General features: G+C 37.9%; 1 protein-coding gene across 3 annotated transcripts in view; it reads right to left on the bottom strand.

The window, feature by feature from the left end:
* TENM3 (teneurin transmembrane protein 3) overlaps positions 1-22,633 on the bottom strand; it is a 1,530,681-nt gene that overhangs the window by 34,296 nt on the left and 1,473,752 nt on the right. For all 3 annotated transcript variants that reach the window (XM_040333815.1, XM_040333823.1, XM_040333831.1), the window contains 2 exons: positions 17,079-17,233; positions 13,511-14,388 (listed from right to left, as the gene is read on the bottom strand). In XM_040333815.1, coding sequence (XP_040189749.1) covers positions 13,511-14,388; positions 17,079-17,233 — 1,033 coding nt within the window. The remainder of the gene's footprint in view (positions 1-13,510; positions 14,389-17,078; positions 17,234-22,633) is intronic.

The raw sequence follows: 22,633 nt of genomic DNA, 5'->3' as shown, positions 1-22,633 counted from the left end.
TACAATTATTTAAAAACAATTTATATGCTTATTTCTCGAAAGACAAATGCCTTCAAAAAGCCTGTATTAAAATTATAACTATTGGTTTACTGCTCATTTCAATATTAACTCATGTTTAACATTTTATATTATTATATTCTTACATCACTTGCGGTAATATGTTCCCAAGTACTAAAAACTAATACAGTCACAGGTAGGTTTTCTATGCCAACACAGACCTACAATAAATACTGTCCAGCAGATGACACAATAACTCTTTGGTCAACCTCATGCTAATGCTTTAAAAATCTAAGTTCAAAGCTGACTTTTGAGAATACCTTTAAATTATATGTAAACCCTAAATCTATTTTAAGGATGTTTCACATCATTGCACATAGTTTTCTTCAACAAGCCATTTTTTATATCTCTTGTAAAATGTCTTACCTGGAGGTAACAGGTAACAGCACTTCCTGTTGGAGGCTGAAAATGCCAAGTTACTTCCCCCTAATTATCAGCAGCGATGTTGACATGCCATGTGTGTCCCTTCAGTTAGCCATTGGTCTGCCTTTTCAGATAGGCAGCCCAATGGTCAACTGAAGGAATGTACACAATAGGCTTAGAATGCTACCAATTGGGAGGCAGTGGCTTACTACTGTCAACATGCAACAGTAAGGTGCTACCATTGGAATGATCTCTATGTAATAAACGTTACAATACATTCTCAAATTAAACAAACAAATAAATAAATAAATGTTTAAGAAACTGTTAACACAGGGGCATTATTCTAAACATACCGTAAAATAGATTTTAATTAGATCTAACCCCAAGTGCTAAACTTTCATATACACATGTTAATATAATTACTAAAGTAATATTTTTTTTATCTTTTTAGGTAAGCAGCTTTCATAAAATGCCAAGAAGGTCCTTGTCCAATCACTTCCTAATAAAGGGTAACTACTCAATTGGGCTCCAGTATTTTCACACTCCCACATGTTACCCTGGTCAAGACTACAAGTAGAAATACCAATACCTTTTTCAAACAATGTGTAGCGCTTTAACAAGGTAATATAACAATGAAAAATCTGTATAATACAGGCCAATAATCATAATAATGTGGACTGTTGAGATTGAGAGCAAAAGTCAATATTAAGGAAAGTTCTTCCAAAATACAGTTAACAGTAGTACTAGAAATAGCACTACTGTAAGTGCACTTACTTTATGTTTTTTGTTGTTCAGTCGTGTCCGACTCTTTGTGACCTCATGGACCATAGCGTGCCATGATTTTCTGTTCTCCACTGTCTCCCAGAACTTGCTTAGTTCATGCTCATTGTTTCGATGAAGCTATCTATCCATCTTGTTTTCTGTCGCCCTCTTCTCTTTTTTCCTTCAATGTTTCCCAGCATCACTGCCTTTTCCAACGAGTCCTCCTTTCACATTTGGTGGACAAAGTATTCAAGTTTCAGCTTCAAGATCTGTCCTTCCAGTGATTTCTTTCAGGATTGAGTGGTTTGACCTTCTTGCCGTTCAAGGGACTTTCAAGAGTCTTCTCCAACACAATAGCTCAAAAGCATCAATTCTTCGGCAATCAGGCTTCCTTATGGTCCAGTTTCACAGCCATAGGTTACTACTGGGAATACCATAGCTTTGACTATACACTTAGGGCCAGATTCACAGAAAAAGTACGCCGGAGTATCTGCTGATACTCCGGCGTACTTTTTTAAATTTGCCGCATCGTATCTTAATTTGTAATTCACAAACAAGATACGACGGTATTTGGCTAAGATCCGACAGGCTTACGGCTTCGTATGCCTTCGGATCTTAGGCTGCAATTCTAGGCCGGCCGCTAGGTGGCGATTCCATTGCGGTCTGTGTAGAATATGCAAATGACTATTTACGGCGATTCACGAACGTCCGCTTTGCCCGTCGATCTAAATTTACGTCGTTTCTGTAGAGATGCGTCGCGTAAAACTAAGCATGCCCTCTAGGTGGTCTAACCAATGTTAAGTATGGCCGTCGTTCCCGCGTCGAATTTTTAAATTTCACATCGTTTGCGTAAGTTGTCCGTGAATGGCGCTGGACGCCATTTACGTTAACGTAGAAACCAATGATGTCCTTGCCACGTCATTTAGCGCAATGCACGTCGGGAAATTTTAGGGACGGCGCATGCGCAGTACGTTCGGCCCCTGGAACGCGCCTAATTTAAATGGTCTCCGCCCCATTTGAATTAGGCGGGCTTGCGCCAGAGGGCTTTACGCTACGGTTGCCATGATCTTAGTTTTCTTAATGTTCAATTTAATGCCAGCTTTTGCACTCTCCTCCTTCACCTTCATTAAGAGACTTCTTCTTCACTTTCTACCATTAGTTTGGTATTGTCTGCATATCTCAGGTTGTTGATATTTCTCCCTGCAATCTTAATTCCGTCTTGTGATTCGTCGTCGATCCTGGCATTTCGCATGATGTACTCAGCATATAAGTTAAATAAGTACGGTGACATTAAACATACTTGCCACACTACTTTCTCAATTTTGAACCAGTCAGTTGTTCCATGTCCTGTTCTAACTGTTGCCTCTTGACTTGCATACAGGTTTTTCAGAAGACAGGTGAGGTGGTCTCTATTCCCATTGTTTTCAGTATATGCCACATCTTGTTGTGATCCACACAGCTTTACTGCCAATAAAGCAGAAGTAGTAGACATTCTTCTGGAACACCCTTGCTTTCTCCATGATCCAGCGAATGTTAGCAATTTGATCTCTAGTTCCTCTGCCTCTCTTTAGTATCAGAATGTAAACAGACCTCTTCCAGTCCTGTGGCCATTGTTGAGTTTTCCAAATATGTTGACATATAGAGTGCAGCACTTTAACAGCATCATATTGTAGGATTTTAAACTCAGCTGGGATACCATCACTTCTGTTAGTTTTGTTATTAGCAATGCCCACTTGACTTCACTCTCCAGGATTTCCGGTTCAAGGTCATTAATTGCATCGTAGTTATATGGGATATTCAGATCATTCTTGTATAGTTCTTCTGTGTATTCTTGCCATCTCTTCTGTATATGCTTCTGTTAGGTCCTCGCCATTTTTGTCTATTATCATGCTTTATGTTTTACTATGTTTTAATGCTGCTGCAAATTTCGAAGTCACTAAGTACTACACTATATAAACCTTCTTGGGCTCCTGGTTGGTGAGCTTTTTTACCTAGTACCTTGTTCTGGGTATTATCCCCCAACCAATGAATTTTCTGAAGAGGACTGAGTCCTAACTACCGATTGACGCTTATTCATTGTTTGGGTGAATTGAGTGCATTGTTTGGGTGAAGGCTCACATGTGGAGTTGTCCTTACGTACCTGGTGATATCTTATGGATGAATGTTATGCTATGTGTTAATATCTGCCACTTCTGGTGAGCTGAAAGTACTACTGGCAACTGTATATTTGAGGAATTTTTCGCTATATGGATTTTTGCTTTTAATTACAACCTTTCACATTCTTTATGCACCTGGTGACACCTTATGAATAGATGTTATGCTATGCGTTAATACCTGCTACTTTTACTACTGTCAACTGTATATTGGAAGAACGTTCCTTTATATGGACTTTTGCCCTTAATCACAACCTTCCACATTATTATGAATATTGGACTGTATTATACAGATTTGTCATTGTTATATTACCTTGTTAAAGCGCTGCACATTGTTTGAATATACTGATTAAAAGTGTTGTACAGTCACCTTGGGTGCTAGCTGCTAATTTAGGTGGAGTGCTCGCTATATATATTTTGCTGTTAGAAATGCCAAAACCCACTGCACATACATGGAGCAGTTAGCCTCTCACCATGCATCTCAAGGTTTACTTTTTAGTTTTCATATAGAGTAAAAAGTGGATAAGTGCTGACTCATTCTTAACCTGCCTGGCGGTCTTCCCGAGTCTGACACGGGGTTAGATTTTCCTGCTGCGAGCGGAAACCCCGTGTCAGACTCGGGCTTGCCTCGCTAGATCCACAGGCACAAGTTACTTACCTTGTCCCTGGATCCAGCGATGCCACCGCGCTGTGTGAGCGAGTGGGTCCTCGCTCGATTCACACAGTGCCTCCGTGTGACGCCGATCTCCGTTCCCTGCGACGTTACGACGCACGGGGACGGAGAACGGCGCCAAATTCAAAAAAGTAAACAAACACCTTACATACAGTATACTGTAATCTTATAGATTACAGTACTGTATGTAAAAAAAACACACCCCCCCTGTCCCTAGTGGTCTGTCCTGTGTCATGCATGTCATTTTATATAATAAAAACGTTTCTTTCTCCCTGCAAACTGTAGATTGTCCATAGCAACCAAAAGTGTCCCTTTATGTCAAAAATAGTTTTAGATCAGCTAAAAAACAGCGATAATAAATTATAATCACTTGCAGAATTGTGCGATAGCGATTTGTGGGGAAATTCGTCATAAAAAAAAAAAAATAATGACAGCAACAATTCTGCAACTGAGCAAATTTCAGTGATTTTGATTTGATTACATTATTGAATAATTTTTATTATAATTATATTATTATTTGTTATAATTATTTATAATTATTTATTATATTATAATTTATAATTTTGTTTTTAAAAAAATGTCATACCCGGGATGCCTATTAGAAGCTTGTTTGGTCAGATTTAAGTGAGTTATTTCTAAAAATTACAGACCTACAATATAAAACGCCAAATTTCCTTGCAAATAATGGTACCGCTTTTAGCATGTTTTTTCTGACAGAATCATACCGCCAGGGAGGTTAAGTGACAGAAGCACTGGTTAACAGAGGTCTAATTCTTTATTTCTGACCTCCTTTAATGATGCTCAAATGACAATGATCAATGCCTGATGCCTCATACACATGACCGAGAATCTCGTCGTAAAAGAAACATTGTTTTCCTCAACGAGGTTCTTGTCAAGCTTGACGAGATTCTTGTCAAGCTTTCCTTGCATACACACCGTTTCTTAAACGCGGTGACGTACAACACGTACGACGACACTATAAAGGGGAAGTTAGATTCCACTAGCACCACCCTTGGGGCTGCTTTTGCTAATCTCATGTTACTGTGTGTTAAGTAAAAGTTTGGTGAGAGACGATTCACGCTTTTCAGTCTGTTACAGCGTGACGAATGTGCTATCTCCATTACAAGGTAAACCACCTGGACTTCAGGAGAAAGATCAAGACCCATCTCTTCTGAGGGCCCAGGGAATGGATACCAAGCGCCCAGAGGTGATTCAGTTTGCATGTGTTGCGCTATATACGTTTCTCACTCACTCACCCACGAACGCTACTTTTACCGAAGGTGCGCTACCATCTCATACTTTTTTCTGAGCATGCACGGGTTTCTAAGCACACACACGAACGTGTTTCTCGTCGTAAACCAGCCCGACGAGAACCACGACGAAAAAATTGAGACTCCCGACGAGAAAAAATAGAGCATGTTCTCTTTTTTTCTCGTCGAGATCCACAAAAGTTTTCTCGATGAAAAACATACACACGACTGTTTTTCTCGGCAAAAAAGCTCTGCCAGCATTTTCTTGATGCTTTTTACCGAGGAAAGCGGTGTGTACGAGGCATTAGTGTCCATCTCCCATAATCTTCTTTAAAACATAGTGGTTTATGAGAGACTGGCTATGGGGCGTAATTAGGGACCCGGGTTGTTCTCTCAATATATAATTGTACTAATGCTGTATATAAATAGATTAATTTGGCCAAATTACAAAAAAAAAAAAAAAAAAACCTCACTAGTGTAAACTGGTCCTAAAGGGTAGCACATCACCTACATTCCTAGTGCATATTCTTCTCAGCAAGGGCTACATTTTTTAAAGGTCAATCCACCCCTGGCAGTGTTACATTGATGGGCCAGTGACCTATTTTTTAAAGGCCAGTCCACCCCTGGCAGTGTTATAGTGATCAGCCAGTGACCCCCTTCACCCGCCACCGTCTAAGCAAGCATATGATTTCTCCACTAGAGCTTATAGAGAAAAATAACATACACAGTATGCTGTAGCCCACCAGATAATAAGATGACTCCCAAACTGCATATGTAGCGGTGGATGAAGGAGGCAGCTAAGGTTTGTAGTAGGGGTATAGAAAGGAGAGCAAAAACACTTTATATAAGTGAACTTATCCTTGAAATAAACAGACTTTAAAAAAAATAAGGAAATTAATGTTTAGAATACTATCTATACATGTACTGACTTCCTACAGTTTAATTATACACATTTTTCATTATTAGTTAAGTTTTTAAAATAAATTAAACACAACTGAAACTTTCTTTTAAAAGCAAATATGACTTTTTTTTTTTTTATAAAAAGCTCTCATTGGGTAAAATGATCAGTTATAGAAATGAGAAATGTACTACCAATTGAAACATTATTAAGGCAATGTGTTAAAATATTTCCTCAGCTTCTTTATTCCATTCCAGTGGTTTGACAGCTTTACAAGTAGGAAAGTGAGTTCATGGTTGCTTTATGACCAAGTTAGATTCTGTTATTACATAGCTTAAATTATTAAGAAAGGAGGTCAAGGTCACAGAAGTTGATCCTACCATGTCTACTTGACAAAGCATAACAATTATATGATTTTATGTCTCGGAATGCCAAAGGTTAAGTGTGGACACGGCACAATTTATTTTATAAAAGGGACTTTGTGCCCTAGATATTTTGCTCATTTTTTTTTTTTACTTTTAAAAATACAGTACATATAAACCTTTAAATTATAAATGTGCTATTTTTAATTTCCACCGGGGGGGGGGGGGAATTTATCACTTCTAGAAACAAGTAAAATAGCTTGTCAACTAACCCCATTCCACAATTCATAGAAATATTCTGATTGATTTTTCATAATTGAGATGATCTGGAAGAAGAACTGTTATGCCGCGTACACACAGTCGGAATTTCCAACAACAAATTTTCGATTGGGAGCTGGTTGTCGGAAATTCCGACCATGTGTAGGCTCCATTGGACATTTGCTGTCGGAATTTCTGACAACAAAAATTTGAGAGCTGGTTCTCAAATTTTCAGACAACAAAACTTGTTGTCGGAAATTCCAAGCGTGCGTTCACAATTCTGATGCACAATATTCCACGCATGCTTGGAATCAAACAGAAGAGTCGCACTGGCTATTGAACGTTATTTTTCTCAGCTCGTCGTAGTTATGTACGTCACTGCGTTCTTGACTTTCACAATTTCCAACAACATTTGTGTGACCGTGTGTATGCAAGACAAGTTTGAGCCAACATCCGTCGGAAAAAAATCCACGGTTTTGTTGTCGGAATGTCCGATCGCCTGTATGCAGCATAAGTGTTACTTTCATCTGCCATCTGGCTTCAGAAACGGATTATCTGTGGACAACAATGACATTTATTCTATCAGATAATTTTTTGGATACTTGGCATCTCAGGATACAAGCCCAAATGTTACCCATCTAGGCTTTACCAGACTGACTTACAGAAATGTGGTTATTAGGTCCACATTGTGAAAATAATATGAAACATACACACCAGGAGCTTGTACATAGAAAGGCATTAGGTGATCTCACTTTTGAGGGCCATCAGGATTTTATACTGGGGTTACAGCCATCCATCTTTCCAGTGGATTTAGATGTTGCTGCAATCCCTTTGACTAGAATAGTTGTACCTCTAATTAGGAAAGGAAGAGTCAAATCAATCTTGCACATTGTAAACTGCAGGTAATTTACATAACTTCCTATAACAGTCATAGCTGTGCAATCACTGATTAACTTATCCTCTTTCCTCTAATATCTATAAATGGTGTTTTTTTTTAATGCCAATCCAATACTCACTTCATGACTAGTATGGCCTTGCTGAGGGTACACATAAAGGGCACATAAAAATGTTCTTTACTGTTTAACTATTCTATTTAATGATTTTCTCATGAAGGTTATTTACAAACATTGCATTTCTTTTAACTCTAATAGTCTAAGGCTGAAGTTCTGTTGATTCATGATAGACTTCAACTTCACATTTACGTATATTTCAAAGTGAAAGAAAATGTAATGATTTCACATTTAACACACAGGTTCACCCCTGACATTCAAATTAAAAAGATATTTTGTGCATGTCAGAGATACTTAAAAAGAAACACTAAGTACACTGTAGTTTTTATGTCAAACAAAATAGCAGCATTACTAATAATTACTATACACATATGGTATAGATGCCAACATATTAACCTCCCTGGCGGTATGATTCTTTGCAATTTTTGGTGCCGAAAACAGTACAATTGTTTCGCATGGAAATTTGGCGTTTTATATTGTAGGCCTGTAATTCTTAGGAATAACTCATTTAAATCTGTCCAAACAAGAGTCTAGTTGACATCCCGGGTATGAAAGTTTGAAACACAAAATCATAAATTATAATATAATAAATAACTATAAATAATTATAACAAATAATAATATAATAATAAGAAAATGTCAATAATGTAATCAAATCAAAAACACTGAAATTTGCTCAGTTGCAGAATTGTCGCTGTCATTACTTTTAGTGTTTGATGACGAATTTCCCCACAAATCACTATCACTCAATTCTGCAAGTGATTCCAATTTATTAACGCTGTATTCTAGCTGGTCTAAAACCACTTTTGACATAAAGGGACACGTTTTGGTTGCTATGGACAATCTACAGTTTCCAGGCAGAAAAAAACGGTATTTATAATATAAAAGTGCATGCAGGACACTGGGCAGACCACTAGGGACAAAGGGGATGTGTAATTATTGTATACAGTACTGTAATCTGTAAGATTACAGTATACTGTATGTGTACTGTGTTTTTACTTTTTTGAATTTGGCGCTGATCTCTGCCCCCGTGCGTTGCAACGTCGCAGGGAACGGAGCTCGACGCCACACGGGGCAGTGTCTGAATCGAGCGAGGTGACAGCTCGCTCACACAGTGGGAGACATTGCAGGATCCAGGGGACAAGGCAAGTAACTCCCTGCCTGGATCCTGCGATGCGATCCTGACTCTGGCCCGGGGTTACTGCTATTAGTACTGAAATTCCACCCCGAGCCAGACTCGGGATTACCACCAGGGAGGTTAAAATGTTGCTAATGATCAAGTCTACACACATGCTACTGGGTAGGCTTTGAAACATCTCTGAACTATAATTGATTTGCCCTTGGTCTGGCATTCTTTCATGTTGTTGAATGAAAAAACTTTGCAATCATGTAAACATCTGGTTCTTTAAAGGGCAACTCCTGGGAACAAGTATTGCTATCCAGGACACATTGTAATTGTGTTAAAGTCAGATAGTCCACCAAAGAAAACCTTTGATTATAGAAGTATAGAATGTGATGGTCATTGCTAACCCCTTTCTGAGAATTCAAGTTGCCTGGCTGTCTCTGACCTTGAGCATATTCTGAGTCACTAACATGGAACAAACACGCAGCCACTGATCTACACAAGTGTTCCAAGTCAGTGAACTGTAAAATGTTGAAGGCACAGGCAGGGTGGCAACTCACATTTTCAGAAAGAGAGACCAGCAATGGCAACCAGTGGTTCTGGATGGACAGTTGGCCACATTGGTATAAAGGAAGGACTGACAAGCCTTTTGGCAAGTTCATACACTGGGGTTGATTTACTAAAACTGGCAAAAACTAAATATGGTGTAGCTGTGCATGGTAGCCAATCAGCTTCTAACTTCAGCTTGTTCAATTAGGCTTTGACCAAAAATCCCTGGAAGCCGATTGGTTCCTATGCAGAGCTGCAACCCATTGTCTCAAAATGAGCAATTAAACCCTTGTAAATAGAGGCATTAATGGTGGAAGAGATTACATGCACATCATTAAATTAAAGTTATTTTAACTTGTATTTCTCCTGCAACGAACTGATCACTCAGGAGATAGATATTTGCACTTGTAAGGGACTTGTAAGGGATATCCTACTTTTTTCACTAGTCTCATGCTGGTGAACAGAAGCTAGAAATGTCATTAGAGTACTCTCATGTCGCGTACACACGATCGGTCAAACCGATGAGAACGGTCGTATGGATCGTTTTCATCAGACCAAACCGATCGTGTGTGGGCCCCATCGGTTATTTATCCATAGGTTAAAAAAAAGCCAACTTGTTTTAAATTTAACCGATGGATTCCTAACCGATAGAAAAAAAAACGATCGTTAGTAGGCACGACCATCGGTTAAAAATCCACGCATGCTCAGAATCAAGTCGACGCATGCTTGGAAGCATTGAACTTCTTTTTTTCAGCACGTCGTTGTGTTTTACGTCACAGCGTTCTGACACGATCGTTTTTTTAACCGATGGTGTGTAGGCACGACTGACCATCAGTTATCGGTTAACCAATGAAAACGGTCCATCAGACCGTTCTCATTGGATGGAACGATTGTGTGTACGCGGCATAAGGCATAAATGTGTTAACCACTCTAGAATAGGCCATGATGGGGAGACACAGAAGTGCTTGCTTCAGAAGTCAATGGAGCAAAGAAGTATGCTATAGCAGCCAATCAGATTTCTCGAATCTGTGAAAGATACACTCTGGTTGGTTACTTATAGTAAAATTTTTATTATTCAAGTCCAATAGACTGATTAAAAAATTATGTACATCGCTGCTAGAACACCTTCCTTATAGGCAGGACAAGTGAGGGTATACAACAGAGGTGTACTGTTTTGTCATTGCAAAGTACACTTATGGTTGTGAGAAAGAATAAATTCTATATGAAATTTTGGAGACTTGAACACACAAAGCCTCCAGACCCAACAGCTTGGGAAGTACAGTGCATACTTTAACCAATCACCAGCCGTGGTACACAGTATGTATTTTTTCTCAAACTATAGGCCTAAGAATACACACGCAATTACATATCTTTGCTACTGAGGGATTTAACACGTGTTGGCATTCAGCTCATTTGCAACACTCTATTCAATCATCAGGCAGTTGCATCTCTCAGTAACAGAGATGTATTCCAGTGCAGCCCTACAGTAAGTCCACTATCTTTATGTTGTCTCCCTACAGATTTGGGAATAAAGCTATGGATTACCATAGCTTGGAATTTGACTTGGCAGTGTTGGAAAGTTCCACAAAGTTTAGATAATCTTAACACATTCACATTGCCTTAATATACCCACTAGTACTTTTTTAATAGCCCTGCCCAGTAATAAGATTAAGCAATGCAACTGCCTTTCTCTATTTGCTTTTTAGTCATCTCACAATGGTAGTTTTTTTCTTTCTTAATCAGGAAATATGTAGGTTAACATTTGGGATTTGCATTTTAACACTGCAAGCTTTGGTGCTGTTTGTGATCGTAGCTTCACTACCTGGTAAGTCACTAACCTAAAAAAAGCTTTAAGGGTGGGAACTAAAATGTTTTAAGCCCTTTACACACGATCAGTCCATCTGATGAGAACGGACTGAAGAACCGTTTAATCGGTTAACCGATGAAGCTGACTGATGGTCTGATGTGCCTACACACCATCAGTTAAAAAAACGATCGAGTCCAACGCGGTGACGTAAAACACAACGACGTGCTGAGAAAAATGAAGTTCAATGCTTCCAAGCATGCGTCGACTTGATTCTGAGCATGCGCTGGCTTTTAACCGATGCTTTTGCATACTAACCGTCGGTTTTGACCGATTGGTTAGGCGTCCATCGGTTGAATTTTAAAGCAAGTTCTAAATTTTTCGACCGAAGGATAACAGACCGATGGGGCCCACATACCATCGGTTTGGATCAATGAAGTGGACCTTCAGTCCGTTTCCATCGGTTTTGACTGACCGTGTGTACAAGGCCTTAGACATCACTGGCCACATGCGTGTTCAAAGTCAGCAACTAACTAGGTAGTAAAGATAAGAGCTGTACAATGGAACATGATGCTGTACTTTTAAATAAGTCAGCAAGGACAGCTCCTATGTCTTTATGCTCACAGATTCCTATTAAACGTGATTTAATAATGACCATATTATCAATGCAAAATAATAAAACACATATTACTTACCTACAGGAATTAGACATGGAGGAATTCCATCAACTTTATTACTGATATTAAACTAAGAAGGCACTGAATCAAGAAAATCAATTCCACTCCAGTTTATAATGCCACATGTGTTTACCTAACCCCCTGCTATTTCCAATTATGTCATTTTCATGGCTGGAATGACTTGTTCTTTTGCACAAAATATTTTCTGGATCCCATTGAGATAAAATAGTAAATTATCATTTAAAAAGGTGCCTCTGATTTCTCATATCTAGCTGTTTGATGTGATTATAGAGTCATTATTTTATTGAGTAAATACTGTCACGCTAGAAAGGGAATCATTTTTATGTGTCTAATTAGCTAGGAAAAAAAGTATTTTTAATACATGCATCTGAAATTCTATCTTAAAAGCAATAGTGCAAAATCATAATGTCAATGATTGAACTTTAAACAAAGCAAATTTATTTCAGCCAGCATTATTAAAGGGTAAGTTCCCTTTTTGACAAAAAAATGAAAAGGTGAACTCCAGAAATCCTGACCACCCCTCCAAACCCCATTGCACATAATAGCTGTGATGCCAGTGCCAGTGTAGTGGTCCATGTGAGTGGGTATACATTGTTATGCTCACAGTTGCAATTGCTCATTGATCAGTGTGACAAGAAGAGAAGCACTTTTTTCTTCTGGAACATCTTACCAGAAGCATCACATGCACTTCTCATTGGTCATCAACTTTACGTGGCTGAGCAGACCAATGAGTGCTTGCCATTATGAGGATCATAAGGAATACTCTCTCTGAGACTGTGTAAGAATAACTATACTGGCAACACAGGATATCACGAACCTTGTGTGTAATAGGTTCAGGAGGGATGGCCAGGATATTTAGACTTAGTTCACTTTTAAATTTGTTTGCTAAAAAGCTAATTTTCCCTTAAAGCTACAGGTAAAAGACCGAAAAAAAAAACAAAAAAAACAACAACTGCCCAGCACGGAAATTCGGTTTAATGGTACAAGAATAAAACACAGCTCATGCTCCTACAAAGCAGAGTTGAGAACTTTTGCCAGACAACTGATTTTGACTAAACAATTATTGAATAGGGATAGGCTTACCAGGTGGTCAAGCACAAACATGGTCATAGCTAAGAGTAACTGAGCAGCGTCTATGGATTAAAGCAAGCACAAAGAACTAAAACTACCGTGGGCCCTAGTTTCTCTCCCCTTGCTCAAACACCCTCTTTTGTCACAGTGTATATCTTCTGCTCTCCTTCTGCCATAGCCCACATGTATTTTTGACTATTGTATTGCAACTGTATATAAGAATTGAGGCACTAACTTGGGCAAGGAAAATTTGTTTTTATGTAAGCAAGACCCCCTGTTTTCTTTGACACTAGTCACTGTTACAAAAACTATGTTCCTTGCTTCTACATCAATAGAGAGGTACGTTGGTTAAAAATGCCCAGCTTTTGTATTCCATAATTTGGGAACCACAATTCAGTAGAACTATGGATGCTTAATGATTGGGTTCAACTTTAAACATTAGTAATAAACAGTAAATAACACCACTAGCATAGTACTTACTCAAAGAATGTTGTCCAGCCAGTTTCATCACTTTTAGTAGCTAGGAGTCCACTGTTACCATGATAGGTAAATAACACCAATTCCTGTCCCTGGGCAGTCATGCTCTTCAGACATCCATTTGTACCAATGGTCAACCAGATCACTTGATTGTCAGGTGCAACGACTCTCACTGGCATGCGGTTTGGATCCCTCCTGATACGGAAAGTGTTTCCATTACTGTCAGTTACTGCAGTTATGTCATTCTCATTGCTGTAACTGAAGTTATATAAATAGTCTCCAGTAATCAAACTCATGGTGTATTGGTGGGTACCATTGACATCAAAAATATAGAGCTCTTGGTCAGTGGGTGAGGCAACTTCATAATAATTAATTGAAGTGAGGACAGGTTTGTTTTTGGAGACAGCCCGGATTCTAATATTCCCCAAGTCTGCGATGTAGAGGGTGCCATCAGGTGAAGCAGCTAAAGAAGATGGTGCACTCAGTTTAGCATCCTTTGCATAGCCATCTCCATTCTGGTAACAGTCACAGTTGACAACATCGTTTTTGCAATCACAATCTGATGGTATTCCAGCAATTAACGAAATTTCTCCATCGGTGGTTACCTGTCGAATACGATTAACTTTCTTCTCATCCGTTTCTGTGATATAAAGAACCCCATTATAGGACACTGCTATAGCGGTAGCTGATTCTAATATTGCTTGGACTGCATATTTTCCTATGGAATATTCAACACCAGGCACTTGGCAATACATGGGTCTTCCTGCAGCAATGCGGACCTGTCTGTTTTCAGTGATCTGCAAAACTACGTTGTTGTCCAGAACATATATAGAATTATCCATTGGATTAATAGCCAAGTCTGTGGGCCATTCAAGCCTTACCTAAAGAAAATAAAATTGCAACGGCTGTGAAAATCTAACTTATTGAACTTATACATTAGTAGCTAAAAATTAGGACTTTCTCAATAAATTGCTTGGATCATTTTTGTATTTTCATGTCAGGAAAAAAAAAAGTCACAGAGTTCACAAGTTTCCTTGTACATGATGGGAAATGTTTCACCTGTTTAAGATGCTCTCTTCAGTTTCTAGTCCACTACTTCTTCCTTATCTGCTGCCTGACAAAATATATGCTACTATTACCTTATAACAGTTTTCAGCTTTTTAATGATCTTTGGTTATTTATACTTGTTTGTAATAATTACCTTGCGCAGCCCAATAGGTAGCAATGATCTTATAAAAAATACTGATAATAACTTATTCCCTATTATATCAACAGGCACCTTTGTATATTAAGCTTATGGCTAAAATATTAATGTAAACAAATCACACTGGGCAATACTATAAGTGATTGTGGAAGTGTAATAGGAATGTGTTTCTCAAAAGCAGAAGATCCCATTTAAACAGTAATGGCAAGAAATAAGTGAAATGGACCAGTGAACTGCTAGTACTGTTTAAAGACGGTAGAGACACACTAAGGGTAGAACTCACTTTAACCTCCCTGGCGGTATGATTCTTTCAGAAAAAAGATGCTGAAAGCGGTACCATTATTTGCAAGGAAATTTGGCATTTTATACTGTAGGCCTCTAATTTTTAGGAATAACTCACTTAAATCTGACCAAACCAGAATCTAATAGGCATCCCGGGTATGACATTTTTTTAAAAACAAAAAATTATTATAAATTATAATATAATAAATAATTATACCAAATAATAATATAGTTCAAATAAAAATTATTCAATAATGTAATCAACTCAAAATCACTTAAATTTGCTCAGTTGCAGAATTGTTGCTGTCATTTTTTTTATGATGAATTTCCCCACAAATCGCTATCGCACAATTCTGCAAGTGATTATAATTTATTATCGCTGTTTTCTAGCTGCTCTAAAACCATTTTTGACATAAAGAGACACTTTTGGTTGCTATGGACAATCTACAGTTTGCAGGGAGAAAGAACAGTTTTTATTATATAAAAGTACATGTAGGGTACTGGGCAGACCACTAGGGACAAGGGGTGTGTGTATTTTTTACATACAGTACTGTAATCTATAAGATTACAGTATACTGTATGAAATGTGTTTGTTTACATTTTTGAATTTGGCGCCGTTCTCCGCTCCCGTGCGTCGTAACGTCGCAGGGAACGGAGATCGGCGGCACAGGAGGACGCTGTGTGAATCGAGCGAGCACCCACTCGCTCACACAGCGCGGTGGCATCGCTGGATCCAGGGACAAGGTAAGTAACTTTGTCTACTGCTGCAGCGAGGCAAGCCCGAATCTGACTCGGGGTTACCGCTTTTGGTAAGAAAATCTCACCCGAGTCAGACTCGGGAATACCGCTAGGAGGGTTAATGCAAAAATTCTGCAGGAGGCATGATCAGACCTGACAAACAGCCCAATGATCAATTAAAGGTGCTTGTACGGTTTGACAATGCTGCAATTAATTGACAAACAATGGTTTAACATTGTCAACCTGAAATAGGAAGTGCTGTTAATGGCAAGATCTCCAGGTAAGACATTTTACAGCAAAGTCACAAAAATGATTCCCTTAAGAAAACATTATACAGTGAGGCATGATGCCAAGCATGCTGAAAAACAAATTTAGGGTTTACAAACACTTAAAACTTCTGATGACCAACTTCTTATCTCTGTTTATGACATGTCACCAATAAACAAGGGTTTACTGTAACAGGTGGCTCTCACTGTAACTTCATAATGATGCATTTTATATATCAAGCATTTTGGAATTCTCTCCTGTACTAGCAGAGGTTAGGAAAACGTGTAATTTTCCCCCCGAATGCTGAATTCCTAAGCCATACAGTATACATACAGTATATACCATATATAATTATATACATATTTATTTTGAATAGGACGCTAAGGATGGCTCTTGGACAGGTGCTATGTTTTACCCGTGTTTAGGTTGTGGTCCCTTTAAGGAAGATGGATTTGGTGTACTCTGGGGTCCTCAACCTTGAAGGGTGAGAGGTTTCTGGACACTCGTAAAGGAAGAGGACTGACTTACAGTTCTTTCAGAATTAATCATTTCCTATTTGAGACTCTTAATTATCTATCTATCTATCTATCTATCTATCTATCTATCTATCTATCTATCTATCTATCTATCTATCTATCTATCTATCTATCTATCTATCTATCTAGATAGTAAAGTTCAAGGGTGATAGTCACTGTGATAGTTTTATATATATATATATATATATATATATATATATATATATATATATATATATATATATATATATATATATATCATTATAAATATATATATATATATATATATATAATTTAAAATGTATGTGTAAATATGTGCATGTGTGTGTAATCTAAAGTGGATTCAGCCCTTGGTCAAACAAGCTTCATCTCATCATTCAATGCAGACTTTGCGCATAAGATAATGTGATTATTTTACTAAAACATTCAACTATTGATTTTACAATATTGTCAAAGCCAAATGAGCTATATGCATTTGCCAGGTGAGCAATTTTCAGTATCACAGTAAGCTAGTTAAACAGTGATTAGAAGACCAAGCATCTATCATTATTGTTTATGGTAATACCTCGCTGATATGCATGCTTGTGTCACAGGTCAAAGGCCGTGCAGAGGTCAGGTCATTGGATCCCAGCAGTGTTGATATTATTCCATTTTGATCCACTCTTCTGATAACCTTTCCATCCACAAAGTAGATTAATCCATTCTTATCCACAGCAATGCCTTTACGAAAGAGCAGAATAAGTCAGAACAACAAAACACAGCACAGAGTGCAATTGACAATTTACACTTTTCTTATCTACTTGCAACACCCACAACAGTAAAAAAATAAAATAAAAATAGCATTTCCTATCTGGCAATTTTTTTATGTAGCTTAAAGTATGAACACTTAAAGGATAAGTTCACCTTTGTTCACCTTTTTCCCCCCAAATTTCAGCTCCCCTATGTACCGATATAGCATTAATGTACTTATTTTGCAACAATAAAACAGCTGTCCATTTATTCTACACACGCATACCTCACCTTCTTTATGGTTGTTCCAAAACACTGCTTGATTACTTCTGCCTTGCTTCCTGTACAGACTTTAGGTCATGACACATGAAGGAGTTGACCAGCTGGGGGTAAATGATGCAGGGTGTGCACTATTGAGATCAGCTGGTCAACTCCTTCCTGTGCCATGACCTACAAGTCTGTCCAGGAAGTAAGGCAGAAGTAATCGGGCAGTGTTTTGAAACATCCATAAAGACAGTGAGGTTAGCATGCATATAATAAAAGAAAAGTTGTTTTATTTTTGCAAAAGAAGTACATTAATGGCATATTGTACATAGGGGAGTGGGAAATTAGAAAAAACAAGGTGAACTTATCCTTTAAGATCATCATAGACAGCAGGTATCTCCTGAAGTATCTGCCTGTCCAATAACTGCTTTCTGTCTCTGCTCACCATAGCCAATTTTATTGCCTTTAAAAAGGAACAGAAATGGTCTGCCTGGTGCTGGTGATGATTATTATGTATCTAAACCCAAGAACAAAAATGTAATACAAATTGGGAGTGACCCATGAAAACCGATTATATAGTGTAGCACAGGCAAATAGCACAAGTGTCAGGATCAATTAATATTTTCTGGCATTCATCAAATAGATAGAACATATATAAAAATGGAAGGAAATTAGAGAAGTCCATTGTTAGATTAGTTATATACACTTTAAAGTAAAACTGTTGCCAGGCTATGGAAACTGACACGTTTACAAAATCTTATCAAGCAGTAAATAAACTTTAGAATAATCCCTCATTGCGGCTGTAGACACTGTAGAGCAATGCATTCTCAATGATCATAACAGAGGTAGCAAAGTCTTCCAAGTCCAGTGTCAGCACTCAAGTCTCTCCCCTATTCCTACACACCTGCTCTTTATTTACATTAGAGCTTAAAAGGCTGTCAGGCTGTCAAATTTCTGCTGGCAAAGGGGAGCTGAGTTACAAAAAAGTGATATTAAAGATTGTGTTGCAGTCTTTGAGGATAAATTATCCCAGAGTGGCTGCAGCTACATAGGTCAAGGAGGGGTTGTTTTAAAGTTGATTCAATGGTCACAGTTTTACGTTAACATTTGGAGCTACTTGCTCACATCTATCAAGTATGTCTTATTCACACCTGCCAACTGTATTTATTGCACACATACAGTGTATTTTTAGACTCGTAATGTTTTGCATAAATAGATATGGTTATATACATATAGGCAAGGCTTGTGCGGATGGGGTCAGGTTTAATAATTATTCCAATATTTTTAAGCACACTATGAATGCAGAAGACTGGGACAATAGGGTAGATTTACTAAAGCAGGAGCACTCAGAATCTGGTGCAACTGTGCATGGTAGCCAATCAGCTTCTAACCTCACCTGGTTCAGTTAGGGTTTGACAATAAAACCTGGAAGCTATGCAGAAGTGATCCTGATTTTGCACTCTCCAACTTTAATAAGTAAACCCCAATGTGTTCTTCTCACATGTTCATATCGCCAGCTTTAAAAAAAATTGCTTGATTCATTTGTATTTTGTACACCAAATGTATTTATCTATTGGAAAATTACACACAAAAAAGGGATGTATGTCCACCTCTAACTGCATACAATCCACCCAAGCCATGCAGATTCTATATACCTTATTTTGTCTTTCCTGAATATAACTGATTTCTGGAGGCAAGTGATCATTCTTTTACTTACTACATCTCCCTAATTCCTGAAATGTTCCTGTTTGGTTTACAAGATGGAGAATGTTGGCTATTACACTGATATTTGATGGATGAACCTATACCCTCGAGGTGTAATCCAGTGAAAACTTTTAACCAAATCATTCCATGTAAGAAAGTTATGAATGAACGGAGAAATTGCTTTCTTAAATTTTTAAAAAATTGGGACCTATGTTGTAAATCAGCACTCTGAATTCAAAATAAAACACCTTTCCCTAACTATTGTGATAAAAATAGCCTAATAATTGTTTATTTCTGTCATATTAGGGCACATGCACATGATTGTAATGATCATCTACACAGGATCTTGTTGAAAGAAAGATCCTTCATAAAAAATGCATGAAATAGTCCATGAAATGCTTGTGTTCACAAATGTATAGACACGTAAACGTTGGTAAATTGTTTAGATGCAAAGAATTCTACTTCCATACAATTAAATTTGCATGTGTACACATGTGCATGCATTCACATGAGCTTACAGGCATACAAAGTTAAATTTATGACCTTGGATACAGACTTTTCTGTGTTGATTTTACAGATTTCAACACAATGTAAGTTTTCTGATCTGTAGGTACTATGTCAACGGGACCATATAAAACAATAGATCTGCATTAAGATCCATTATAAAAATGCAGTTCTGATAAAATCCCTGTTTTTTTTTGCGCCCAATAACAATGCCTTTTACCCAGAAGACATAAATAGTTGTCTTAGAGTTGTTTTAGAGCACTACCATAATCCTTTCATTAGACAGCTTACAGCAACAAAATCATCTGTACAAGCATAAATGCTGCCTTGAAAACCCAAAGAGAAAATCACCTACAATACAAAGAGAAATAGAAACAAATAGCCGTGTACCTCTAGTAACCACATGCTATTCAGCAATAGAGGGGATAAAAAAGATAATCAAAGACCAGCAACCTATCATAACAGAGGATGAAACGTTGGAAGAAATCTTCCAACAACCTCCAGTGCTGACCCTCAGGCAATCACCCAACCTCAGATAAATTAATGAGCAGGAAACTTTATTCTGTGGACAGGGATACAAACAACTGAACAAAACCTTGCAACAATAAATGGTATAAACTGTGCAGCCACACAATTAAAAAGTTTCACACACATAAAAGGAACCTTCAGTATTATTGGATCATACAGCTGCATCTCCAGTAATGTGGTGTACCTTTTTTATAGCGGAATTAAACTTAATTTTTTCAAAACCACTGACAAGTAGGGTTTTTATGACACAAATGCTTCTCTCAGCCTTTCAACAGTATTGTGCACTGAGCTGCGCATGCACAGTACATTTACGAAACCATGATGAAGTGAATGTGCAGGAGTTACGTCTTTACAGCCCAGTCATTTAAATGGCGAAACAGAGGAACCTGGAAGGAAGACAAGGATCAGATGGAAGAGCCAAGGACCAGCTGGAATGCTGACAGCACAGCGCTGAAGGGCTTTATTTGACAGGTGAGTCTGCCATAATGTGCACACTAGCACATTATGACATAAACCTCCTGAATATGTTGCATTAAAGCAGAGTTTAATTCTGCTTTAATGCAACATATTCAGCTAGAGATAGGACAATAGTAAGCCAGGACAGGCATTACAACAAATAATTAATTTACATAGGCACACCATTAAGAATACAAGGAAGATGATTACTGCACACCAGTGGGACATCATGTCCCACAAGCAAACCACTGTATGGAAAACATGAATAATTTGGTAATGTTAAGAGTACTCAGAAAATAAACACTTTGAACTGCGAATGATAAATAATTCTGTTTTGCACAAGAGATAACAGAGTGAATGAGGACCTCAGCCTTCTCAATCCATATCAAACATTCTTATCATCATTCTCACCTCTGTGACTCTTCCCCTCCCTTCCATTCCACAGTCCCCTTCTCTACTCCTTATATGCTAACTTTCTTATTTTAACTAGCATCTGTGCGTGAGTGTGTGTGTTTTCACAGATTGTTGCATTTGCAGATTTCTACTTAGCATATTGCTAAAACTTTGTGTATCAGTACTGATTGGAGCTTGGAAGAAGGGAGTAGAACCCTGAAAGCTTGTCCTGAAAATCTTATTGCAAAAAAAAAAAAAGAAGAAAAACAGTACCATGGGCAGTAATAAAGTATTACAATTGAAAACTGTGCATTGATAGTTGGATGAAACTTACTTTCTAAAGTATAAAACCTGATGAAATTACCTACCTTGTTTTTAACAGAAATATACTATAAAAAATCTAACCACCCTTTTTGTATTTTGGTCTTGGGTGAATTACTTATGTTCAGAATTTTCTGATTTATCCTAGAAGAAGTATTTTTGCAACATGCTCAAGTAAAGAAAGTTGTGACAAAGAAAACATTTGATGTTTGTGTCACTGTCACTGGGACGAGTAAAACTCACAAGTGCGGTGATTTAAAGAAGCATGGAGAAGTCTTCCAGGATAATGACAAAACTGTGTAAAAAAAAAGTCTGTTCAAAGTAGACACATCAAATTTGAATGAAGTATGACACTGAGTAGACCAAACCCAACCCCATAAGGGGTTGTATCAAAAAGCTTACTCTGGTGTGTTAAAGCGGAGTTCCGGCCACAATTTCACTTTTTAAATATAAATACCCCTGTAATACACAAGCTTAATGTATTCTAGTAAAGTTAGTCTGTAAACTAAGGTCCGTTTTGTTAGGTTGTTACAGCATTTAGACACTTTATAAAATAGAAATTGACTGGGGCCATCTTAAGTGTGGGCATCATGAAGCCAGACTGTATGACTTCCTGGATTTCAGCCTTGCAAATCTTGCACATGCTCAGTGCTGCACAAGCAGTGTCACATCAGGTTTCAGCACCTGTGCTGTCCAAGTCACATGATTCTTTGAGACTGGGGAATGCACAGACTCCTGGAAAGTTACACCCACTACATTCCCAGGAGTCTGTGCGGTGTAGGTTAGGAAGCATTAAGCACCTAGGTGCAGGAAGTGGGAAGATTAACTATTCTGCCTAGCAACAACACTTTGAAGGCATCTAAAAAAAAAAAAAAAAAAATCGTAAAGGACTAATGACATTTTTTTAAAACTACTGATGTAATGTTATATTTATGGGTGGAACTCCACTTTAAGCTGCACATAAATAAGGAAGGTTTTAAAGCTATAGAGCAGCCTGTGACTCCATTCAACTGAAGTTCTTATATTGGTCAAGGACCAATGATGTCAAATAATGCAGGGTCAATAATTTTATACATCAACCATTATGTGGTACAAAAATAGAAGTTTGGCTTTCCCAATATATAGGTAATGCTGGGGGGTTATATGTTCTAATGCCGTGTACACACGATTGGAATTTTCGACAAGAAATGTTCGAAGTGAGCTTGTTGTCGGAAATTCCGA

This window comes from Rana temporaria, chromosome 1 (genome assembly GCF_905171775.1).
Source record: "Rana temporaria chromosome 1, aRanTem1.1, whole genome shotgun sequence".
Lineage (NCBI taxonomy): Eukaryota > Metazoa > Chordata > Amphibia > Anura > Ranidae > Rana > Rana temporaria.
The sequence above is the reverse complement of the archived record's forward strand: the minus strand, read 5'-3'. Positions and strand labels throughout refer to the sequence as shown.